The sequence below is a fragment of the Neoarius graeffei genome, chromosome 17, assembly GCF_027579695.1.
Source record: "Neoarius graeffei isolate fNeoGra1 chromosome 17, fNeoGra1.pri, whole genome shotgun sequence".
NCBI classification, from domain to species: Eukaryota; Metazoa; Chordata; class Actinopteri; order Siluriformes; family Ariidae; genus Neoarius; species Neoarius graeffei.
In genome coordinates this window covers 30,503,087-30,526,813 of record NC_083585.1, presented here as the reverse complement: position 1 = coordinate 30,526,813, position 23,727 = coordinate 30,503,087, and the positions used below count along the sequence as shown (strand labels likewise).

At 41.1% G+C, this 23,727-nt stretch overlaps 1 protein-coding gene across 2 annotated transcripts in view; it reads left to right on the top strand.

Moving 5' to 3' along the window:
- dph1 (diphthamide biosynthesis 1) overlaps positions 1-22,470 on the top strand; it is a 309,721-nt gene extending 287,251 nt beyond the window's left edge. For both annotated transcript variants that reach the window (XM_060898077.1, XM_060898076.1), the window contains 3 exons: positions 2,381-2,459; positions 16,472-16,603; positions 20,912-22,470. In XM_060898077.1, coding sequence (XP_060754060.1) covers positions 2,381-2,459; positions 16,472-16,603; positions 20,912-20,965 — 265 coding nt within the window. In that variant the 3' untranslated portion in view covers positions 20,966-22,470. The remainder of the gene's footprint in view (positions 1-2,380; positions 2,460-16,471; positions 16,604-20,911) is intronic.
- The last annotated feature ends 1,257 nt before the right edge of the window (positions 22,471-23,727 follow it).

The following is a 23,727-nucleotide window of genomic DNA, read 5'->3' as shown; positions in this document are numbered from 1 at the left end:
GAGACAAGTTGCTCAAGTTTAGGGATAGGAATGTTAACCCATTCTTGTCTAATGTAGGATTCTAGTTGCTCAACTGTCTTAGGTCTTTTTTGTCGTATCTTCCGTTTTATGATGCGCCAAATGTTTTCTATGGGTGAAAGATCTGGACTGCAGGCTGGCCAGTTCAGTACCCGGACCCTTCTTCTACGCAGCCATGATGCTGTAATTGATGCAGTATGTGGTTTGGCATTGTCATGTTGGAAAATGCAAGGTCTTCCCTGAAAGAGACGTCGTCTGGATGGGAGCATATGTTGCTCTCGAACCTGGATATACCTTTCAGCATTGATGGTGTCTTTCCAGATGTGTAAGCTGCCCATGCCACACGCACTAATGCAACCCCATACCATCAGAGATGCAGGCTTCTGAACTGAGCGCTGATAACAACTTGGGTCGTCCTTCTCCTCTTTAGTCCGAATGACATGGCGTCCCTGATTTCCATAAAGAACTTCAAGTTTTGATTCGTCTGATCACAGAACAGTTTTCCACTTTGCCACAGTCCATTTTAAATGAGCCTTGGCCCAGAGAAGACGTCTGCGCTTCTGGATCATGTTTAGATACGGCTTCTTCTTTGAACTATAGAGTTTTAGCTGGCAACGGTGGATGGCACGGTGAATTGTGTTCACAGATAATGTTCTCTGGAAATATTCCTGAGCCCATTTTGTGATTTCCAATACAGAAGCATGCCTGTATGTGATGCAGTGCCGTCTAAGGGCCCGAAGATCACGGGCACCCAGTATGGTTTTCCGGCCTTGACCCTTACGCACAGAGATTCTTCCAGATTCTCTGAATCTTTTGATGATATTATGCACTGTAGATGATGATATGTTCAAACTCCTTGCAATTTTACACTGTCGAACTCCTTTCTGATATTGCTTCACTATTTGTCGGCGCAGAATTAGGGGGATTGGTGATCCTCTTCCCATCTTTACTTCTGAGAGCCGCTGCCACTCCAAGATGCTCTTTTTATACCCAGTCATGTTAATGACCTATTGCCAATTGACCTAATGAGTTGCAATTTGGTCCTCCAGCTGTTCCTTCTTTGTACCTTTAGCTTTTCCAGCCTCTTTTTGCCCCGTCCCAACTTTTTTGAGATGTGTTGCTGTCATGAAATTTCAAATGAGCCAATATTTGGCATGACATTTCAAAATGTCTCACTTTCGACATTTGATATGTTGTCTATGTTCTATTGTGAATACAATATCAGTTTTTGAGATTTGTAAATTATTGCATTCCGTTTTTATTTATAATTTGTACTTTGGGCGGCACGGTGGTGTAGTTGTTAGCGCTGTCACCTCACAGCAAGAAGGTCCTGGGTTCGAGCCCCGGGGCCGGCGAGGGCCTTTCTGTGTGGAGTTTGCATGTTCTCCCCGTGTCTGCGTGGGTTTCCTCCGGGTGCTCCGGTTTCCCCCACAGTCCAGAGACATGCAGGTTAGGTTAACTGGTGACTCTAAATTGACCGTAGGTGTGAATGTGAGTGTGAATGGTTGTCTGTGTCTATGTGTCAGCCCTGTGATGACCTGGCGACTTGTCCAGGGTGTACCCTGCCTTTCGCCCGTAGTCAGCTGGGATAGGCTCCAGCTTGCCTGCAACCCTGTAGAAGGATAAAGCGGCTACAGATAATGAAATGAGATGAGATTTGTACTTTGTCCCAACTTTTTTGGAATTGGGGTTGTATAAACAATCTAATTTTTCAAATATTGGGCTCTTTGCTCAAATGTTCACAAAGATAATTTGGTTGTATATTAGAGACATGCTTTTGATTCTTGAACTTTCCATTCACAGAACACATTGGACTTTATTTATGCTTTCAATAAAGTCCATGTTGACTTGATTTGAATTTAAAGACTTGCCTGTTTTTGAGTTCTTGAGATTTGGATTAAACCCATTCAGATCACCAGTCAAACTGTAGAAATGAAATAATAAATATAATTTTGATAGCTGGAGTTGTGATTCCTATCGCTTCCATCACATTTTTTTCAAAAACATACAAATCCCCCCGCCTATGCATTGTGAACGTCTGGGGTCCCTGGATACCACTGATTGATATGACCTCTCCCTCACCACCTCCTCTCCGTTCTTGTTTTCCCCCGATCTCTTTTTCCCAAGAGCATGCTGCTATATTTATTCTGGTCCACCTTTCCTCTACTTCCTTTCCCCTCTCAGTTTCTCTTTTGTACTGCTTAATAAAGACAAAAGCAGCTCAAAGCAAACAATTCTGCTACTTAGGGTTGTGCAAATGGACTTTCATATTTATAGCAGTGGACTCTGAGCTGCGCGGCAATGCAGTAATCTCCCATTTTAATCTATTTCATTATCTTTCTTGCCCTGTTTCTCTTTGCAGATGGGTTCAGATCGCATGTCCTCGTCTGTCAGTCGATTGGGGCACGGCGTTCTCCAAGCCTCTGCTGTCTCCCTATGAGGTACACACATCTTGCATTCAGCACCTTTCACTATTAAAGCAGAGAGAAGAGATCTCATTACACCTGCTACCTGGATCTCACTCGACACAGCGTCTCGGAACTTATTTATGCTTCGAATAAGCCAGAATTCCACTTTCCCAAGAGGAAAATTGGTTTGCCTTGTTATTTTATATGCATGAGTGCCCTGTGATTAAAAAGCGGGTCTCTGTCTGACTGTCAGTGCTCTAGTTAAAGATTTCCAGGAAGGGTTCAATTTGCTGTGACCCCTGATCCTACCCTTTGGATCTAACCTTGGATTTAACAAGGACACCAGGGCTGTAATTACTGTTGGACACAATTAGTCTACTTTTAAATATCTGTTATTTCACTACCAAATTGATTATTGAAATACTACTCAAAATTTATTAACTGGGTTTTTTGTTATCTGACACACAAAAAACCCCCCTCAATTTATGAGTTCGGTTTTGACACAAAAAAGAAAAATGGGCATCGAGCATCTTTTCAGTTGAATTATGAGTTCATGGCTCTGTTATTCTCTGAGACTCCTATTCTCTACTTTCACATACGCATAATGCTTTGTGCCTTGGGGGGTATGTTTGTTTACCAAGTCAGATAACCTCAGTCATTTCTTTGAATTCACATGGGGAAAAATTACTTTTCCTGATTTAAAGTTTTATAGAATACCTAAAGAGGCTAAGCGTCGAAAAGCCCGGTTAGACAGAATTCGCCTGCAGAATTTTACACCGACAGACAGCACGCGACTGTGTTCTCCACACTTCAGTGGTGGAGTAAAGTCTGATGATCCAAATCATGAAGCCTACTGTACAACCCCTCTGTATTTGTGTTTAGTCGTGAAAAGTGTGAAAAACCAAAAAACAAGGACAAGTCAAAGAACTGAAAAGGGCAACTTTATTGAAGGCTCAACTCCCAAAACAAAACGCAAACGATGCAGTGTAAGTAAGCTTAGATATACTTCACCTTTTAGTGTTTCTGCAGATAGATCGAATGTAGTATTTGACCCTGTAGTCCGAACAGCTTCCTCTAACAGCCCAAAGATTGTCGTAATCTGGTAGTATATGAGCTCGACAGGGTTCTACGTTAACTTTGAGACATGGTTGCCCATTCGGGCAACCATTTGTAGAAATCTGGTTGCCCGAACTCAGAACATGGTTGCCCAAATCTCATCTCATTATCTGTAGCCGCTTTATCCTGTTCTACAGGGTCGCAGGCAAGCTGGAGCCTATCCCAGCTGACTACGGGTGAAAGGCGGGGTACACCCTGGACAAGTCGCCAGGTCATCACAGGGCTGACACATAGACACAGACAACCATTCACACTCACATTCACACCTACGGTCAATTTAGAGTCACCAGTTAACCTAACCTGCATGTCTTTGGACTGTGGGGGAAACCGGAGCACCCGGAGGAAACCCACGCGGACACGGGGAGAACATGCAAACTCCGCACAGAAAGGCCCTCGCCGGCCACGGGGCTCGAACCCGGACCTTTTTGCTGTGAGGCGACAGCGCTAACCACTACACCACCGTGCCGTGCCGCCCGGTTGCCCAAATATTACATATTATTTTTTTATTTATTATTCAACCTTCTCAGACGCTGTCTGTATCAACAAGCATTGACACTAGCGCCCCGTGCGAGTAATGCGGTAATTAGTCATGTAGTGAAGGACATACCAATAGTCAGTCCCCCCAGGATTCCACGGGCCTTTTTTGTGATTGTTGCGGGCTAAAATGTCTGATGTTGCGGGGTTTTTCCAAAAAATTGCAGTGAAAGTTGCAGTGTTTTTTAGGTTTTTGTTGCGATTACATTGCGGGAGGAAGTGAAAGTTGTGAGAAATTGCTGTGATTTTCTCTTTTTGTGATTAAAATTGAGTGATATGTTAAATATTAAGTTATTACTGAAAAACTATTGATTAAAAAAAACAAAGACACTGAGAAATGGTCCTATAAACAACTTCACCAATATAGAAGGTTACTAGGACTACAAAAATGCAGAAAAATAGGCTTTACTTATCCAAATGCACCTGTTGGTACAAAAGTTAAAGTGCAGAGAACCTCACAGCACAACATGAAGTTACCTTAAAATATAATATAAATGCCTCAGCTTTCATGTAAGAAAAAAAACTATTAATACTAGTACTGTGTGCAGGCAGTCTCTCCTGAAGACTAAATTAAACAATAATTATAAACTAATAAAATAAATGGCTCAGGCTTCATAGAGGAAAAAAACAATTTGAACAGAATCTCACAGTATGATGCTGAAGCTGCCTAAACAATGGAAAATAAAATACCATTTTGGCAAAAATGTTGGCATCTATTAATTTCTTGTATTAAGTAAAAAAAATAAAGTGCACACAGTCCTTCACTGTAAACATAACACAGTTTCAGTAACAGAATTTAAGCCTATATAAACACTGACTCGCACATGCAGTGTTGCCAGATACTGCTGACGTTTTCCAGCCCAAAATATGTTCAAAACCTGCCAAAATGCACTTAAAACCGCCCAATCTCGCAACACTGCGCACATGCTGCTTCTCTTGAACGTATAGATAGTTTTCACTGACGTCACGGCATTCCGGGGAACGCCCTCCAGCCGCCATCTTGTGGGGCAAACAAAACGGACCATCGCCATTACCGGCTACGTTATCTCGGACGAATTTATGAAGTTATATAGTCAGTTTTCTAAAATAAAGATCAATGTCGGCAAAATCAAGCAAACAGAAGTATATAGATACATTAGACGATATCTCACGACAGCGGTATACAGCCAAACTGGCCTTGATTGGGGGAATTGACCCCTACGAAGTGGACAAAGATGCATTTTCAAGTGACTATGCAGGGCTGCCAAAGCCTGAAACTGCCAAAGCCTGCTCCAAAGCCTGAAACTGACTTCATCAAACTTTAAAGGCTGTCTGATATATACAATTTTATATATTCACAGCGCGCCTTTTGGCGGATGCTGCCTTTTTCACGGCTGAATCGCGCAGATCCGATTTTTTTTTTTTTTTTTTAGGGGGGGCGTTGGAGTGTCTGATTATAATTTCAAAGTAAATTCTGTATTAAAATTACTAAATAAGCAAATCCGTTACAGTCCATGAAACAGGAAGTATAAGGATGAGAAAAAAACAGTTTAAATCGCAAAGCTGCGCACATTTGCGCAGTCCTGCACACCGCTCGGGCTGCACAAATGTGCGCAGCTTTGCAATTTAAACTGTTTTTTTCTCATCCTTATACTTCCTTTTTCATGGACTCTAACGGATTTGCTTATTTAGTAATTTTAATACAGAATTTACTTTGAAATTATAATCAGACACTCCAACGCCCCCCCCAAAAAAAAAATCGGATCTGCACGATTCAGGCGGCATCCGCCAAAAGGCGCGCTGTTTGCATCCCAAACACAAATCAAATCATACAGAATAGACCTAAAATGTTTTTCAAAAATGACCCTTGCGTGAGTGAAGTGACAAGTTTCAAATAGAAATGTGACAAACGAGCGATATTAAGTGTACATTACAGTGTAAACGTACACTCAGCGGTTCCAGTTAGGCATTCTCCAGAGATTGTTCACATGATGTTTTGGTTTCCAAAAACAAACTTAAACACAATTGATTGTTTATTTAAACAACTTACCACTTGTAAAATGATCGGAGCAGACTTTGCTGTGTTTGGAAGGCTGATAATCCTTGCGGTTGATTCTCGCAAGCCATAGAGTCCTCCTTTGTATGCTGAGTTTGTTTGCCTGCCTTCGTGCTCCCGTACAGTGGGAATTCCATAAAAGCTCCGCTTGACGTCATCATCTGACCTATTACGACAGCCGTGAATACAACAGGTGTGCACCATTGCTAGCTTTAAATAGCCTGCTTGGGTTCTTTTGAAGACTTTGTACTCGCGCGTTACAATGTGTGCTCAGTGACCCGTACGGTAAGCTTGACCCGCAGGATGGCCGCCACTAGGGAATCCCCGACTCTGTGACGTCATGTGAAAACTATCTATACACGGAAGTAAGGTGGAACGTAGTTTGTCGACGTCACCTCAAGATGACGCCAATGATTGGTCAAATTTGCGGGAAAGTTGCGGTGATTGGATATAATTGCAACACCACCCTGAATTCGCGGGGATTGGTTGAATTTGCATTGAAGTTGCAAATCGCAACATCGGGAAATCCTGGAGGGTCTGAATAGAACACTGAATATGCACTATGCAATAATTATTAGCAATGGGAAACTGCATTGCAAGCCCGCGATGTGCAAATGTGAATTCCGCTAGTTGTTGAACATCCCGTAATGATAACATGGACGCGGTCTTTCCGAGTCAAACAATCGCAAATCGTGATGGAATTTCATCGTAATATGAATGAATAAACATTGTTTTTCACGCAAGTTGACATATTTGGGTAGTTGCCCAATTGGGCAAGCATTTGTGAGAGTCTGGTTGTCCGAATCTATTGAATGGTAGCCCCGGGCAATCGGGCTACTGTTAATGTCGAGCCCTGACTCGAGGAAAATCAGAGTGAAGGAAATCAAAATCAAATTAAACTTAAATTTGACAGTCCTGCTGTGTTTACTTGACTGAGTGAATTCCTTGCTTGTGTTCGAATGCACGAAGTGTTTTGTATTTTCTTACGGCTTTTTCGTCGTAACCAGCACCCAGCAAAATTCATTTCACTGTGGATTCGTCTATGATCAGTGTCGATCTTTCTCAGCTCTTCTGCCAATCTTTTAATTTGTGCAGGTCAGTAATTGTTGGAACACCCGTGTTAACAGACAAAGAAAGCTGCTGACTCGCTGTCACTCAAAGTAGAGATGTTCAATACGATATTTACAAGCGCTTTTTTACCGATTGATTTCTCGAAGTCCACAGAAAAGGCTTTGCAGATTTCTTTAAGTTTTGGTTTAGTTAGTTTTGACACTTCTTTGAAGGTTTTAAGGAGATTTAAATTTGAAAGATTACGGTCAGTGTGCAATGCCATGGTGTTTTAGTTTGTTTATATTTTGGTTACCCCCCAAGGCACAAAGCATTATGGGTAATGTGAAAGTAGTCAATTCACTGGAGTCAGCAAAGACTCGTATAAAATGAAGCATCTACTTTTGCCTCCCTAGAAGACTATTCAAATTAAACTCCATCTAATTTGAAAAAAAGCATGTAGAAGTAAGCGTCACTAATTTGCTAACATTAACTGGATATGTTTATCTAGGATTTCTTTGCTAATGCCAGGTTAGGCTAAGCATTGATTCCAGTAGCAAACATAAGTGGCTAAGCAGCAAATTAAGTTCTAGTTAATGTTACTATTGCATTATGTTTTCAAGGAAGAAGAAGAACAGGGCTTTTTGAAGAAGCCTTTATTTGTCACATATAGATTACAGCACGGTAATGAACACACACAGAGCAGCTGGCAGCTGTGCTACAGTGCCCGGGGCGCAGTAGGGGGTTAGGTACTAGAGCCCTGCACTCCCGCAGGAGTCCCGCGGGACCCGACGCAAAGCAGTGCGGCGCGGGACAAATTTTGAAAGCTCATTGCGGGCGCGGGCGGGAGAGGTGATAAGCTGCAGTCCCGCTAACTAAAAACGTGTTTAAAATAAAATTTATAAATTATTAATTTATGTCTATGGAATTTGGCTTAACGGTCATTTAATGGTGAAATGCCGTTCGCACTGTCAGCCAACTTCGGGTTGTTTCTCTGAATTCCGACAATAAACGAGACCATCCGAACACATCTGAAAACATCGTGGTTTGAACTGTGTTGGTTCAAATCAACTTGGTTCAGACCAAGTTGGTACTACAGCTTTGGGAAACAGTCGTTTTTTGGATGTTAGTTCAAACTTGCATCGTACCATATTGGTTTAATGCTAACTTGGTTGGTTGTTTGGGAAACGCACCCCTGAACGTGAGCTGTAGATATTTATGCTCAAATCCACTCAAAGTAGGGGGCGGGGCACCATCATGCTGTGTCTTTAAATTATATTAATTTCTTATAGGCCTACTTGTATTTCCTAGAATGTAAATGTGAGGAGTGACATATAAGCTATGTGCACTGTACAATATTCTTAATATCCACTGTAGATTTTGGTAGGTGTGTTGGGTATCTCTGTAAAGCCTCAGCTGTGCATGCCGCCTGGCAACGCGCACCCTCGCTACGTGCGCTAGGTGAAGGATCGGTCAGTGGAGAGCTCAGCTAAGCTCAGCATGTTTAATTCCCCAAGCCAATGACAAGAACTTTTGTGAGAAATAACGCGAACGTCTGCATCATGCAGGATTTGCGGGCGGGAGCGGGACAAAATATGGCAGGCGGGAGCGGGACTGAAAATCATAATTCTTTGCGGGAGCGGGACTGCACAATGCGGGAGCGGGCAGGAGCGGGACTGAAAATTCTGTCCCGCGCAGACCTCTATTAGGTACCTTGCTCAAAGGCACTTCAGCCATGGAGGTAGAGGGAGGGAAAAGCACTGTTCATTCACTCCCCCCACCAGCACATTTTTCCTGCCGGTCCAAGGAATCAAACCAGCAACCTTTTGGTCCCAGACCTGCTTCTCTAACCTCAAGTTCTACACTGCGGTCCAGTCAATTAGCTGCAGTATATTCAGGTGCACATGGATACGCCTAACTGCTATGATAAGGTCATGGGCGGTAATGAATTGGCATGATTACTGATAATTATTTTGCTTTTACAACTGCATAGTTGCTGTAGAATAAAAATATTCTAACAGACATAGATAAGTAATAAAAGTTATTTTTCTGGAATCAGTCCATGGCCCAAAACCTTAACCACTGAGCCACCATTACCCTTAGAGCCTGACAAAAAAGGCACAAAGCATTATGGGTAATGTGAAAGTAATCAATTGAGCACAAGATACAGTGAGATTGTTGTCCTGTAGTAATGGTGTCTTGCAGAGCTAGGCAAGGGTGCCATAACTTTAATCTTGGTGAAAGTAGATAGAATTGTGTGTGGATTTGTTTCTTCATGATAAGAATGCATCAAAAATACAAAATCACACTACAAGATGTGTCAGGCACAAATCTCAAAGTGTCATCTATCAGATATAGAATGCGCTCCGTATCTTCTCCAGCTCCATTATGATGTACCCTGTATACAGAGGATATACGGTGTAGTGAATATGCAGGAATTCAGTTTTGGGGATTAAAGGATCGTCCCATTTTTCTGATTTGAGAGATTTTTTTTTTTTTTTTTCAGATTTCACAGTTTCAGATGAGTTTGAAACATTCATGAAAAATGATAGCATTGCTTCCTTGTGATATTCAACACAGTTTTCACTTTCCATGTTTTATGCGATACAAATGCTAATATCAGCTTTTAGTATACAGTGGCATGCAAAAGTTTGGGCACCCTTGCTGAAAATGTCTGTTACTGTGAATAGTTAAGTGAGCAGAAAATGAACTGATCACCAAAAGGCATAAAGGTAAAGACGAGACATTTCTTTTCAGCATTTTCTGCAAGATTTGTGTATTATTTTTGTTTTGTACAACTGGAGAGTGAAAAAAGAAAAGGAACACCATGCGAAAGTTTGGGCATCCCAATACATTTGAGTTCTCAGGTAACTTTTTCCAAGGTTCCAGACCTTAATTAGCTTACTGAGCTGTGGCTTGTTCAAATTCTTCGTTAGGAAAGGTCAGATGATGCAGATTTCAAAGCTGTATAAATTCTCTGACTCCTCAAACTTGTCCCTAAAATCAACAGCCACGGGCTCCTCTAAGCAACTCCCTCACATTCTGAATAATAAAATAATTGATGCTCACAAAGCAGGAGAAGGCTACAAGAACGTAGCAAAGTGTTTTCAGGTAGCTGTTTCCTCAGATTGTAATGTTATCAAGAAATGGCAGTTAACAGAAACAGTGGAGATTAAGGTGAGGTCTGGAAGATGAAGAAAACTCTGAAAGAACTGCTCATTGGATTGCTAGAAAGGCCAATAAAAACCCCTGTTTGACTGCAAAAGACCTTCAGAAAGATTTAGCAGACCCTGGAGTGGTGGTGCACTGTTCTACACAACAGCCACACCTGAACAAATATGACCTTCATGGGAGAGTCATCAGAAGAAAACCGTTCCTGCATCCTAGCCACACAATTCAGTGTCTGAAGTTTGCAAATGAACATCTAAATAAGCCTGATGCATTTTGGAAACAAGTCCTGTGGACTGATGAAATCAAAATAGAACTTTTTGGCCACAATGTGCAAAGGTATGTTTGGAGAAAAAAGGGTGCCAAATTCCAGGAAAAGAACACCTCTCCGACTCTGAAGCATGGGTGTGGATCGATCATGCTTTGGGGTTGTGTTGCAGCCAGTGGCACAGGGCACATTTCATTGGTCGAGGGAAGCATGGATTCAAATAAGTACCAGCAAACTCTGGAAGCAAACATCACACCATCTGTAAAAAAAAAAAAAAAGTTGAAGTTAAAAAGAGGATGACAATAAGACGATGATCCAAAACACACCTCAGAATCTACAATGGAATACCTCAAGAGGCACAAGCTGAAGGTTTTGCCCTGGCCCTCACAGTCCCCTGACCTAAACATCACTGAAAATCTGTGGATAGATCTCAGAAGAGCAGTGCATGCAAGACAGCCCAAGAAACTTGTAGAACTGGAAGCCTTTTGCAAGGACGAATGTGTGAAAATCCCCCAGGTAAGAACTGAAAGATTATTATCTGGCTACAAAGTGTTTACAAGCTGTGATACTTGCCAAAGGGGGTGTTACTAGGTACTAACCATGCAGGGTGCCCAAACTTTTGCTTCGGGCCCTTTTCCTTTTTTGTCATTTTGAAAATGTAAAAGATGAAAATAAAAAAAAAATTCCTTAAAATATAAAGGGAATGAGTCATCTTTAACTTTATGCCTTTTGGAGCTCATTTCATCTTCAACTTGCTTAACTGTTCACAGTAACAGCAATTTTGACCAGGGGTGCCCAAACTTTTGCATACCACTGTAAATATGCAAGTGATTATAGGAAATCATGCACGCTGATTGGTCGAGAAATTCAGACTATTTCTCAATAATCACCTCGAGCAACTCGGCAAAATGGCGGCCAATCACTTCGTCACCGTAAGTGAGGAAGAATTATAAATAGTGAAAGAAAATGCTGTTCCTAAAAGCACTAAAGATGCTATGAAGTTTGGTCTAAAACCATTCAAAGGTAAGGTGGGATTGTGATTTATTTTATCAATTTCAAAACAAAGTATTTTATATGAGTCAGCATATATAAGTGATACAAGCCTGTGCATGACTTTATTACACTTGCATGCCACTTTTGAAGTTTTAAATATTTTTTTTAATTGGACTTTTTTAACAATCGCCCGTGTATTTTATGAGTGTTTCTGCGAATACTGAGAAACGTGTGTCCCAGAGCCATCTCTAGGTCTGTGTAATGTGGACAGATCTAAAACCTGTACATACAGCAAGACCTCCCTGGGGCTTACTGTGAAAAAATTCAGCAGACCTCTCTGACATTTTTTAGTTGTTGGAAAAAAATCAAAATAAGTGTGAAAATGGCTAACTTGGCTTGTCCCACGTGCAACCTTGGTTCGAACGAAGAGTGTTCTGCAGTGCAGGCTACAATTCCACCAACAAGTGTCTACTGATGAAGCCGAATTCTAGACAATAAGCCATTTGATTTTGACTTTAAAAGACAATGCACAAAAAATAACAGACCTAGCGGAGTTATTAGCTTAAAGGTAGACTGCCTTTCAGATTTTTCAAGCGTAGGTCATAAAAAAAAAATTTTTCCCTGACAGTTATTTTTTAGTGGACCGAAAGCTACTGAACTTGAATCGCAGACTTCCAATTTTATTCGCTTTTTTAAATAGAACAATTAATGAATTTAAGGCCACGTGGCCCTAAATTCTCCGCTATTTTTTTCTGCTTCTTCACCATGACCCAATTCAAGATACTACGTCAGGCATCACGTGGTGGGCTTTCCCCATTTGCGCAAGGCATTTGTGGGATACAAATTTGAAACAGGAGAGAAAAATGGAGGACGTGAGTGTGCGAATGAAACGTGAAAGACCGACTACAGTAACGGAGAGCGAGAAGAAAAGACGTTATGTTGCGAAGGAAAGGAAACGCAGGACCAAACTAATAAATATCGGCGGTCAGCGAGCACCTCGGTGTGATCAGCTGTTCGTTTAGCGACAGAATGATGGAACTGTCAGCGCACGGTCAAAGGTAAACCTGTAGATGGCAGTAATGCAACACTGTGGATGCCAGCTGCCGTAAAACCCAAAAGAAGAAGGTAAACCTGCGCATGCGCACACAGACTTCCTCTGTCTGCTTGACTGCACAAAGCAAGTGATTTCATGCACATTATTTGCTCGGGAATCCCCTCAAATTAAATAACTTCCCAGCCACAGAATGGCCTGGTTTTTTGTGAGATGTTACAGAAATCAACATATGAATGAATTTATTTTATTTCGAACATGTATAAAAAAAAGTATGTAATTATTTGTACATACAAAAGAAAGAAAACGAGAAAGTGAAAAAAAAGAATAAATGAAATAACACAAAGAGCTAAGACATTACAAAACACCGCACATTGTTCGAAAAAGGAGTGGGAAGAAGTACAATACTTTAATTTCCCACCCCTTTTTAACTACCCCGAAATCCAAACTACATTAATACTCCTATAAAAAAATATACCATATATACACTTCATGAATATCTATATACATATATAATTACAAAAATAAATATATACTGCATACCATATATATACACTTCATAAATATCTATATAAATATTTAATTACGAAATTAAATATATACTACATTCATATACACTTCATAAATATCTATATAAATATATAATTACAAATATATATATATATATATGCCATATATACACTTCATAAATATCTATATAAATATATAATTACAAAAAAATATATATACTATATACCATATATACACTTCATAAATATCTATATAAATATATAATTACAAAAATAAATATCTACTACATACCTATCCCTGTAAATATGAATATATAAACTATCCCCATAAATAAATATATACCATATACTAAGTTAGTTCTAATATAACAATCAACCCTATTCTATTTATCCCTCATCATCCTCCGTTATATCATATCACAATGACCAAATTTCAGAGGGAACTAAATTTCACCGATGTTATGAAATCGAAAGGCCGTCTAGCTTTAAGTATTGTGACTACATTCACACCCAAATTAAGAGAAAAATTTACAAGTTAGTATTTTCTGTCATTTATACAAAATCCTTAAGGATTACAGGAACAGATAGCAGCTGGTCTGTCTGTCACATAGTTCATATCTCACATAATGATGGATGTGATTAGTGTTGTATACTGAAAAATATAAAAGCATTTGAGCGCAGCTCTGCTGTGTACCTTTCACATGGGATGTGGTACTATCATTTGGCCGTATTTATACCAAAACCCAACATCTTTTATATATTTTTTGCCAAATTGCCCGCCCCAAGTTTCTCAGTATTCACAGAAGCACTCCTACTAAAACAATTATCCGCCTCAGGCTCAGTGAATATCGATGAATAATAACTTCGACTTTGTCTCAGTTATTATTCACCGATATTCACTTTGCCCTCAGCAAATAATTGTGAAATAATTACAGTTTTATTAATTTTTTACCTTATTTAGACACTAGGTTTATTCAGTTTGAGGTCACGTTTTTGCCACTTAACCCAACAAGAGTCATCAGGAGATGATATATCACCCCCCCCCCCCCCCCCCCCCCCCACACACACACACACACACACAAAACACACACACATGAAACCCCACTCCAAATTTTCCTAAGTTGAAGTGGTTGCTTGGAAAAACTGAAAAAATAGAAATCACAGAAATCCCAAAATGTCAAAAGGCACAACTCCTGTAGTCACTTAACATAACTGTGAGGTTTAGTGAAAAAATTCGTAATAGTTTTTGATTTATGCTCTGGAAACTAAAATGGTTACAGACAGACGGACAGAGCGATAGCTATATCCCCACACATTGTCTGCCAGGGGGATTAAAAGGAAAATGATGTGCTTAAGTAAATCTCATTCCAGGACGTGTGTGTGTTTACACTCGTATCTATTGATCTATCCTGCATGTTTCTTGTTGCATATCTGGAGAGCAGGGCGACGTGTTCAGAGATTAGAAGGGCTCTGTGCTTCACTATAGGACCATAGCGCCTCTCGCTGTCCAGCCATCTACATGGTCTCCTTTTTCCTCATTCGCCGATATATTCACTTGCTTTCCTCCTGTCTCTCATTCTAATCACATGTGATAAGTGCACGAGTGCATTCTGATTTATTCCATGACAAACCCGACCCTGGTTACCATAAGCTCACCCTGCGGCGATTGTGTTTTTCAGATCGAGCCTCAATAAAGCCTCGTCACTCCACAGATTTCAGCTTCCGTCGAGAATATTACAGTTCAGCCCCTGGGCTGTGCGTCGAGCTTTTCTGTAGCCATGTGACTGTGACCTGAAACATTTCCATATTTCAAGCAGCACTAGAATGAAGCTTTTCCTGATTTGATATGCTCCCGTTTTCTCATCCTTTTTTTTTTTTTTAACCATAAAACCTATGCAAGGCTGACAGGATGTGTACTGGTGTAGCAGTGAATATGGTACAGGACCAATTCAGTTGAGAACACCTCATAATAAAGACCCTGACTTTCCAAGACAGCTTGGTGTGCGTTAAATTTAGAGTACAACAAATGGAGTATATAAAACAAGTGCTGCTCTACTCCACCCCTGCATCTTAGTGGTTTTGCTCTTTTTTTTTTTTAATTCCTCCCATGTGTTTGCTTTCGCTATTGCAATAGGAAGCAGATGGGGGAGAGAGAGGGAGAGATAGATAGATAGAAGGGAGCTAGTGGTTATTTTCAGTGCATCTCATGTTATATTTATAGTCAATAAGACACAGTTTTCAGCATTGGGATTAGCAGGAATAAGTAGCACACGGCAGTCAGGAAGCCATGGACCAGGGTACAAGATGGAGAGACAGAGCAGGAGAATGATAAGGGGAAAAAAACAGCATAAGGGGGAAAATATTGCAAGGCTGGGTTAACAAGAGCTCAGACAAAGTGAGAGGAAGCATGGATGGATGGATGGATGGATGGGGCTGAAAGCAATAGTGGGGCGTGTGTGTTTTACTGAAGAGACGATGAGAAAAATCCATCAAATCCTGATTTATTATTTGTAGCCGTGAGACACATCTCTGTTAACAGACTCGACATGAGGATTTAAAACTTCCATTATAGAGTATAATGCTGCACTCGAGTGTGCCCTTATTTTGACTGGATGCAGAGGAATGAATATCACTTCAAGGATTGATGAATGCCTTCCTTCTGCATGTGCTCGGATTTATTGAACAAAATGTGTTTGAGGTAATATTATAAGAGTCCTCAGGACAACAGTTCATAATCAGAATGTGCCATCTTTTCTCTGCTATTAGAGCAGCGCATTCGAGAATATTTCATCCATGAGGCAGGCTGACATGCCCACGAGCCCAGAAAAACATATATTGATTTTTTTTCCTTTTCCTTCACTGTTGAAACTACTCTTGGGGGTTTTCATGTCTGATTTTAGTGTTGGAACAATCTACGAATGTTCCTGGCTTGCATCTAAATCCCCAATCATGAGTCACAGCAACTGGCAGATCCATTTTTGAGCACTGTGACTGCAAATAGATGCTCTGAAATAACAGTAAAGGCACCAATAAAACATGCAGCGTTCAATCAGGGCAGTTTTAACTGCTTCATAAGTCCCAGTTGGAGCATTATGGGATTGAATGCGTGTTTGCTCAGGCAATTATTTCAGCTTCAGTCTTCTTAATCAGCAATGTATGTGTGCAAAGTATATAATTTGATATTTAACGACAATAGGAATATGGTTTATTTAGTATAAAATATTTCAAATGGACTCTTCTCAAGGAAGCAGGTGAATCTGGAGCAGCTGGAAGAAGCCAGATGTTATAAATTATTTAAAGACTGTCTCTTGCTTTCCTCTTCAGGCTGCTGTAGCTCTGCAGCAGGCAGGATGGCAGGAAGTGTATCCCATGGACTTTTACTCCAATAAGAGCCTGGGACCTTGGACTCCAAATCACCCAGACAACCAACCCCAGCGGCCCACACGCAAACAGCAGGTGTGTGTGTGTGTGTGTGTAATTGATTGATTCAGAAGTAGTTCCAAACGTCAGACCAAGAAATGGAGGCATCTACTGCCATAGTGACCTGAACTAGAAAAGAGATTGAGGTGAAACAGAATAGGATAACGATCACCAAGAACGATTGGTTCTTAACTCCAGTCCTTGACGTTTTCCTTAAAGGAGAACTGAAGTCATTTTTAAACTTGCTTTATTTCTTAATTAACATGTTATTCAGTTACGTTTTTAGTTTTAGTAACCTTATATCGTGACTCGTATTGGCAACTAATTGCAATTAAATGTTATACTTATCGGCCTATTCTGTTTTTAGCCGTGTTGAATTTAGTTCGTTTGGTCCACGGCAGGCGTCGCTTATCCGCGCTATCTTCACGAGACTTGTGCGAGACTTCGAAACGTGAAGTGTCAGCCAGGTGTCAGCGCCGCCATTTTGAAAACTGTTTTCCAAATGAAATATTGCACAAAAACAAGTTTAAATGACGATTACTGCCTGCTTTTTTCAGACTTTCCTGATTGCTATCAAAACAAACAAAACTTCCGGCTTGATTACGTCAGCATTCGAAGGAGGGCGTGCGCGTCTTTTGACGACGTTGGCGGATGTTGGTGACTTTGATTTCCGCTGTACGTTTTACTTCCGTCCTACGATGTCTCGCACAGGTCTCAACGAATCTCGTTTACGGACGTTGCTTTGACATATGGACTGATATATTACAGAGCATATTTCAAACACTCATAACTTGCTATAGCAGCGACAAAATAGCGATCAAAAATGCATTCCTATATTTAATAAAATGAGAGAAATAGAATTTTGAAAATAAAAAATTTGCCTTCAGTTCTCCTTTAGTCCTGACATTCCTACTGATCAACTCACTCTGTATGTCTTAATGAGCTGTGCCAGATGTAATGAGGTTCTGAGGACTGGCGTTCTGTATAACCCTTGGTCTATATATAGAGAGGATATTACACAGTTGCGCGAAGATATGAAGTTTATCTTCAAGTGGTGAATGGATATTTCACGAGTGAGCGAAGCAAACTTGGGGAACTTGAGGGAAGCCGTGGCCTAATGGTTAGAGAAGCAACTTTGGGACCAAAAGGTCACTGGTTTGATTCCCTGGACCAGCAGGACTGGCTGAAGTGCCCTTGAGCAAGACACCTAACCCCCAACTGCTCCAGCAAGAGTGGTGGCGTATCTTGTGTCTGATTAGCCAAAGAAAAGCTGATGATGCAATCATCAGTTCAGGTGGTGCCCGACTGAAACGAGAAAAAGAGAAAAAAAACTGAAGCAAACCAGTGATATATTTTTCAACATGAGAAGATAAACTTTATATTTTTGCACCACCGTGCAATGTTCTTTATATTCTATGGACACATCCACAAAAAAAATTCTAATTAATCCAAAGAATTTAAATTTTTAACCGGGTCACTATATTGAGAACGGGGCGGCACGGTGGTGTAGTGGTTAGCGCTGTCGCCTCACAGCAAGAAGGTCCGGGTTCGAGCCCCGTGGCCGGTGAGGGCCTTTCTGTGTAGAGTTTGCATGTTCTCCCCGTGTCCGCATGGATTTCCTCCGGGTGCTCCGGTTTCCCCCACAGTCCAAAGACATGCAGGTTAGGTTAACTGGTGGCTCTAAATTGACCGTAGGTGTGAATGTGAGTGTGAATGGTTGTCTGTGTCTATGTGTCGGCCCTGTGATGACCTGGCGACTTGTCCAGGGTGTACCCCGCCTTTTGCCCGTAGTCAGCTGGGATAGGCTCCAGCTTGCCTGCGACCCTGTAGAACAGGATAAAGCGGCTACAGATAATGAGATGAGATGAGACTATATTGAGAACGTGCGTCTAGTCAGCAAGAAAACGCTGGGAGTGACGTCATCGAAGTGAAATATCAGGAATTATTATACATACAGGACACTTTTTCGATGGAATAAAAACATGTTCTTTTCCCTTCCAGCGGGTTTCATTCGTTTGGTCTGATAGCATGCAATATTGTTACCATATCGCTTATCCTACGTGTATTACGCTGCTCTACCCAATGGAGAATGAGCGTTGAATATGGTTTACGATGTTTCATGGTTGTCAAGACAACATGAAGTCACATGTCGGAGCTCATGTGAATATTCAATGAGAGTTTTCTGCTGCTCATGCACAGAAGCATTTCTTTAGATAGTCATTAGATATTCTTCAAGCATATTTACAAGAGAAAAACATACCAACGGACATCGAAAAACTGGAAAAGAGACAGGTTGGAGACATAAAGCTTCCGTGTTAGCGAGTGACTGTGACAGGTTTGCTTCGTTAAAAACGGAAGATTTTGAGAGAATTTTAGCTGCCAGGTCGCTTCGTTGTGTGTAGTTGTCGATTTTGATTTTAAAAGTAACAGAAGTAAATTACAGAGGGAAATGAATACTTGAGTATGAATGAAAAATACTGTAGCGAGTGTGCGTAGAAGAAGAGTGTGAAGACAGAAATCCTAGTTTCTTGGTCGTTGGCCTGTGCTACTTGCTCTCGATAGCACTGGCTTGACTGCGCTAGCATTGGCCTTCGCTAACGCTACTGCTGAACACTACACCGGCTGGAAGGTGAGTATGCTGATATGAAGAGTGTGTGTGTGTGTATATAATAATAATAATAATATTGGCTGGCTTTTTTTTGTGGTCTGTCAGATATATTCCATTCAGCTACTCATCTTCAACTCATTCCGTATCATGCTAGCTGAATGGAATATATCTGATATACCACTCAACGCCAGCCAATATTATTTACATGCGCCACTCAGATCCGCGATGTATAGGGGTGTTCACATGGCACATATTTGCATCGATGCTGCACTGATGTATTTTGTTGCGATATATCTTACACCGGTGTAAATTTTGTGGAGCGTTCACACGTCACAAACCTGCTTACTAGAAAGAAGCGTGTTAGCACCGGTGCAGCCCCACTTGCGTTCACACGGCAGTTTTTGCGACCGTGCTATACGATAGTAATAATGCGGAAATGAAATATGCGCATGCGTGAAAATGTACTTCCTTTTCCCGGTTGTCATGGCATCACCAAGCGCCGGGAAAACAACGTGGATGAAGACACCAGTGTTGCCAGATACTGCTGACGTTTTCCAGCCCAAAATATGTTCAAATCCGCCAAAATGCACTTAAAACCGCCCAATCTGGCAACACTGGAAGACACGCAGTTCTGTTGTTGTTGATATTCGCCGTTTTGGAAGCGCAAAATACCAGGATGCAAATTATGCAATGCCCGTATGTAATCAACTCTCCTCACGCGTAGCGAGTCTACCCCTGTAGCGTTCAGACGTCCCATTTTATATCGGTGCTGCCCCGCAAACTAGCATTTACTCCGGAGTAAATTTCTTAAACCACCTCCCGAGCAGGGTTAGATTTGGACCGGTTTAAGCAGCTTTCAGGGGCTACACCGGTATAACTTTGTACCGTGTGAACGCTCTACCGGGGCAGCCCCGGTGCTACACCGGAGTAAAAGTTGCCGTGTGAACACCCCTTATTTTGTATGAAAAATGCGACTTTTTCAACACGAGAAGATAAACTTCATATCTTCAAGCCAACGTGTGATTTTCTTTTTATTATATAGACACATTCACAAACAAAAAGTACCCAAATTTATCAAAACAATTCATCAATTTCCTTACAAGTGACATATAGAGATTTATATCACAGTTTTGGTTCTCTATGTCCCGGATGTAGCTCATGTGGAAAATACCAGTGGCATATTTCCCATTAAAACACTCGTGTTCATAAAATGTAATAAAATATTAAATGCTGATATTGATATAACGCTGACAGTATATTAAACATCATGATGCACCTTGGTGTATTGTGGCTACTGTAAGGTGTTAGGGTTTTTATAACACTATTATTGAATGCCAGAGCCCATACTTGATTTGTACAAAAATTCAAGTTTAGTGTCCAATTATTTTATCTTCCCTTTTCCTTCGTTATTGACTTAAAATGTGTTGTTGAATATTTAAAAAACAAAAAAATTTCTTCATAACTCATTTTTCACGATGTAGCTCTTCTATATTGTGAAGTTGTGTATCATAAAAATATTATTATATGATATTTCTGCTCTCAGTGAGCCTGTTACAGAGGTAATATTCCACCTGTCAAGGTAGAATCGTGTTGAATACATTTACAGACACAATTATCGAACAATGAATGTCAGCATAATTGCCTGCTGTATTATGTTCAACCATCACATAAATCCATAATGAGCAGATAAATATAAAGCGTAAGCGCCTCCTGTTGTGTTCTGTCCTCTCCTGCAGAAGGCAGACTCTCACTGTGAGCGCACTGTCCCCTGTGGCTGCCAGCGCGAATGAGCGTCGCGCGCACACACACAGCAGCAGCAACCAATCACTGCGCAGCCTTCCCGCCTGCTGGAGACAGCCAATCACAGGCCTACGTGCACCTTCTTGTCAGAGCAGCGTGGATATTGGCACACAAAGCCCTACATCAAATCCGCCCCTCTTATAATATATCAGGAGAGTGGTTCTGTGTGCCAGAGAGACGGGGAGCGAGAGCGAGCGGTGACCCTGAGAGCACATTGCTTGTTTCATATTATAGCATGGATGGCTTGTTAAATGCAATCTTCTTGTCTCTGTCTTCGAAAGATCCGACCAGACACTTTGCATTGTTGACCTTCGTGCATTTAATTGAGAGCAAAATTGCAACGCTCTGAGCAAAACAATACACTTTTCCCTTTTAGCTCTGTCATCGATGGTCCTGTGAGACAAATTGCACAGCATGTTAAATTTAGAACCTGTTGTATTGTGTGCTTTTACCAGACGCAATATTTAATGTACAAAGCCAAATAAAATATATCAACTGCCAAACATTTTACCGAGTACATGTAACTGCAAAAGACAATACAGCGTCTCTTATCTGGATGTCAGGACGTAGCATAATGTGTCTGGAATCCATGTCTAGACATTTTATACTAAAATAACTGACTGTTGAACATTACAGGACGCCGTCTTCATTTATTCATTTTCATTAACCACTTTATCAGGGGCACAGTGGATCCAGAGTCTATTCCAGAAACAACCTTTTTTTAACTGAGTGCAAAGGTTTGCATACCCTTTCTTTCAAACACTGGCATCAATTAAAAACAGAAATCTGGTGTGCATAAGTATTCACCCCCTTTTGTATGAAACCCTTAAATAAGAGCTGGTCCAACCAATTCGCTTCATAAGTCTCATAATGAGTTGATTTAAGATCCACTTGTGTGCAATCAAAGTGTCACATGATGTCTGTCTCAATCATCCTGTTCTGGAAGGACCCTGACTCTGCAACACTACTAAGCAAGCAACATGAAAACCAAGGAGCCTCCAAACAGGTCAGAGACAAAGCTGTGGAGAAGTATAGATCAGGGTTGGGTTATAAAAAATATCCCAAACTTTGAATATCCCAGGGAGCACCATTAAATCCATTAGAGCAAAATGGAAAGAATATGGCACCACTACAAACCTGACAAGAGAAGGCCACCCACCAAAACTCACAGACCAGGCAAGGAGGGCATTAATCAGAAATGCAACAAAGACCCCAAAGATAACACTGAAGGAGCTGCAAAGATCCACAGTGGAGATGGGAGTATCTGTCCATAGGACCACTTTAAGCCATACACTCCACAGAGTGGGACTTTATAGAGTGGCCAGAAAAAATTAATTGCTTAAGAAAACACGTTTGGAGTTTGCCCAACAGCATGTGGCAGACTCCCCAAACACATGGAAGAAGATTCTCTGGTCAAATGAAACTAAAATTGATCTTATGTAGTGAAAATTCATTGTCTGATAATTATAACTATTCTTTTAAGTTCGTTTCTTAAGACACGTATTTTTAAGTATGTTACCTCGCTTGTTGACAGTTTCGGCGAACACTTCCGCCTTCTTCAAAACAGTCACCAGATGTCGAGTGGTGACGTGCCTTATCAGCTGAAAGATAAAGAGAATAGATATCAGCGTTGGATTTTGGAGGCAGTGGAGATACGTAAGCGGGTGCAGAGGACGATGAACCGGGATGAGGGAGCATACGCGCTGTCACACACCTGGAGCGCAGTCCTGGGCCAGCGACCTGACAGCAGGAGGCGTGGACTACCTGTCAAATTGGGCGGGACGTTCACGCCTCCATAGAGTAACATCAGCTGATAAGGCACGTCACCACTCGACATCTGGTGACTGTTTTGAAGAAGGCGGAAGTGTTCGCCGAAACTGTCAACAAGCGAGGTAACATACTTAAAAATACGTGTCTTAAGAAACGAACTTAAAAGAATAGTAAAATTGATCTTTTTGGCCATCATGGGAAATGCCATCTGTGGCACAAACCCAACACCCTGAGAACACCATCCCTACAGTGAAGCATGGTGGTGGCAGCATCATGCTGTGGGGATATTTTTCATCTGCAGGGATAGGAAAGCTGGTCAGGACTGAAGGAAAGATGGATGGCACTAAATACAGGGCAATTCTGGAGAAAAACCTGTTTGAGTCGGCCAGAGGTTTGAGACTGGGACGAAGGTTCACGTTCCAGCAGGACAATGACCCTAAACATACTGCTAAAGCTACACTGGAGTGGTTTAAAGGAAAACATTGAAATGTCTTGGAATGGCCTAATCAAAGCCCAGACCTCAATCCAATTGAGAATCTGTGGCATAACTTGAAGATTGCTGTACACCAGTGCAACCCATCTAACTTGAACAAGTTGGAGCCTTGAGGAATGGGCAAAAATCCCAGTGGCTAGATGTGCTAAGCTAATAGAGACATACCCCAAGAGACTTGCAGCTGTAATTGCAGCAAAAGGTGACTCTACAAAGTATTGACTTGGGGGGGTGAATACCTATGCACACTCCAGATTTCTGTTTTTTCATCTTAATTATTGTTTGTGTCACAATAAAACAACAATTTCACCTTTAAAGTTGTAGGCATGTTGTGTAAATCAAATGGTGCTAACCCCCTAAATCCATTTTAATTCCAGCTTGTAATGCGACAAAACAGGACAAACACCAAGGGGGATGAATACTTTTGCAAGAATATTGTGGATAGAGAAAGAGATTTATTAAGGTAAAATTACATGCAAGTAGGACAATGTA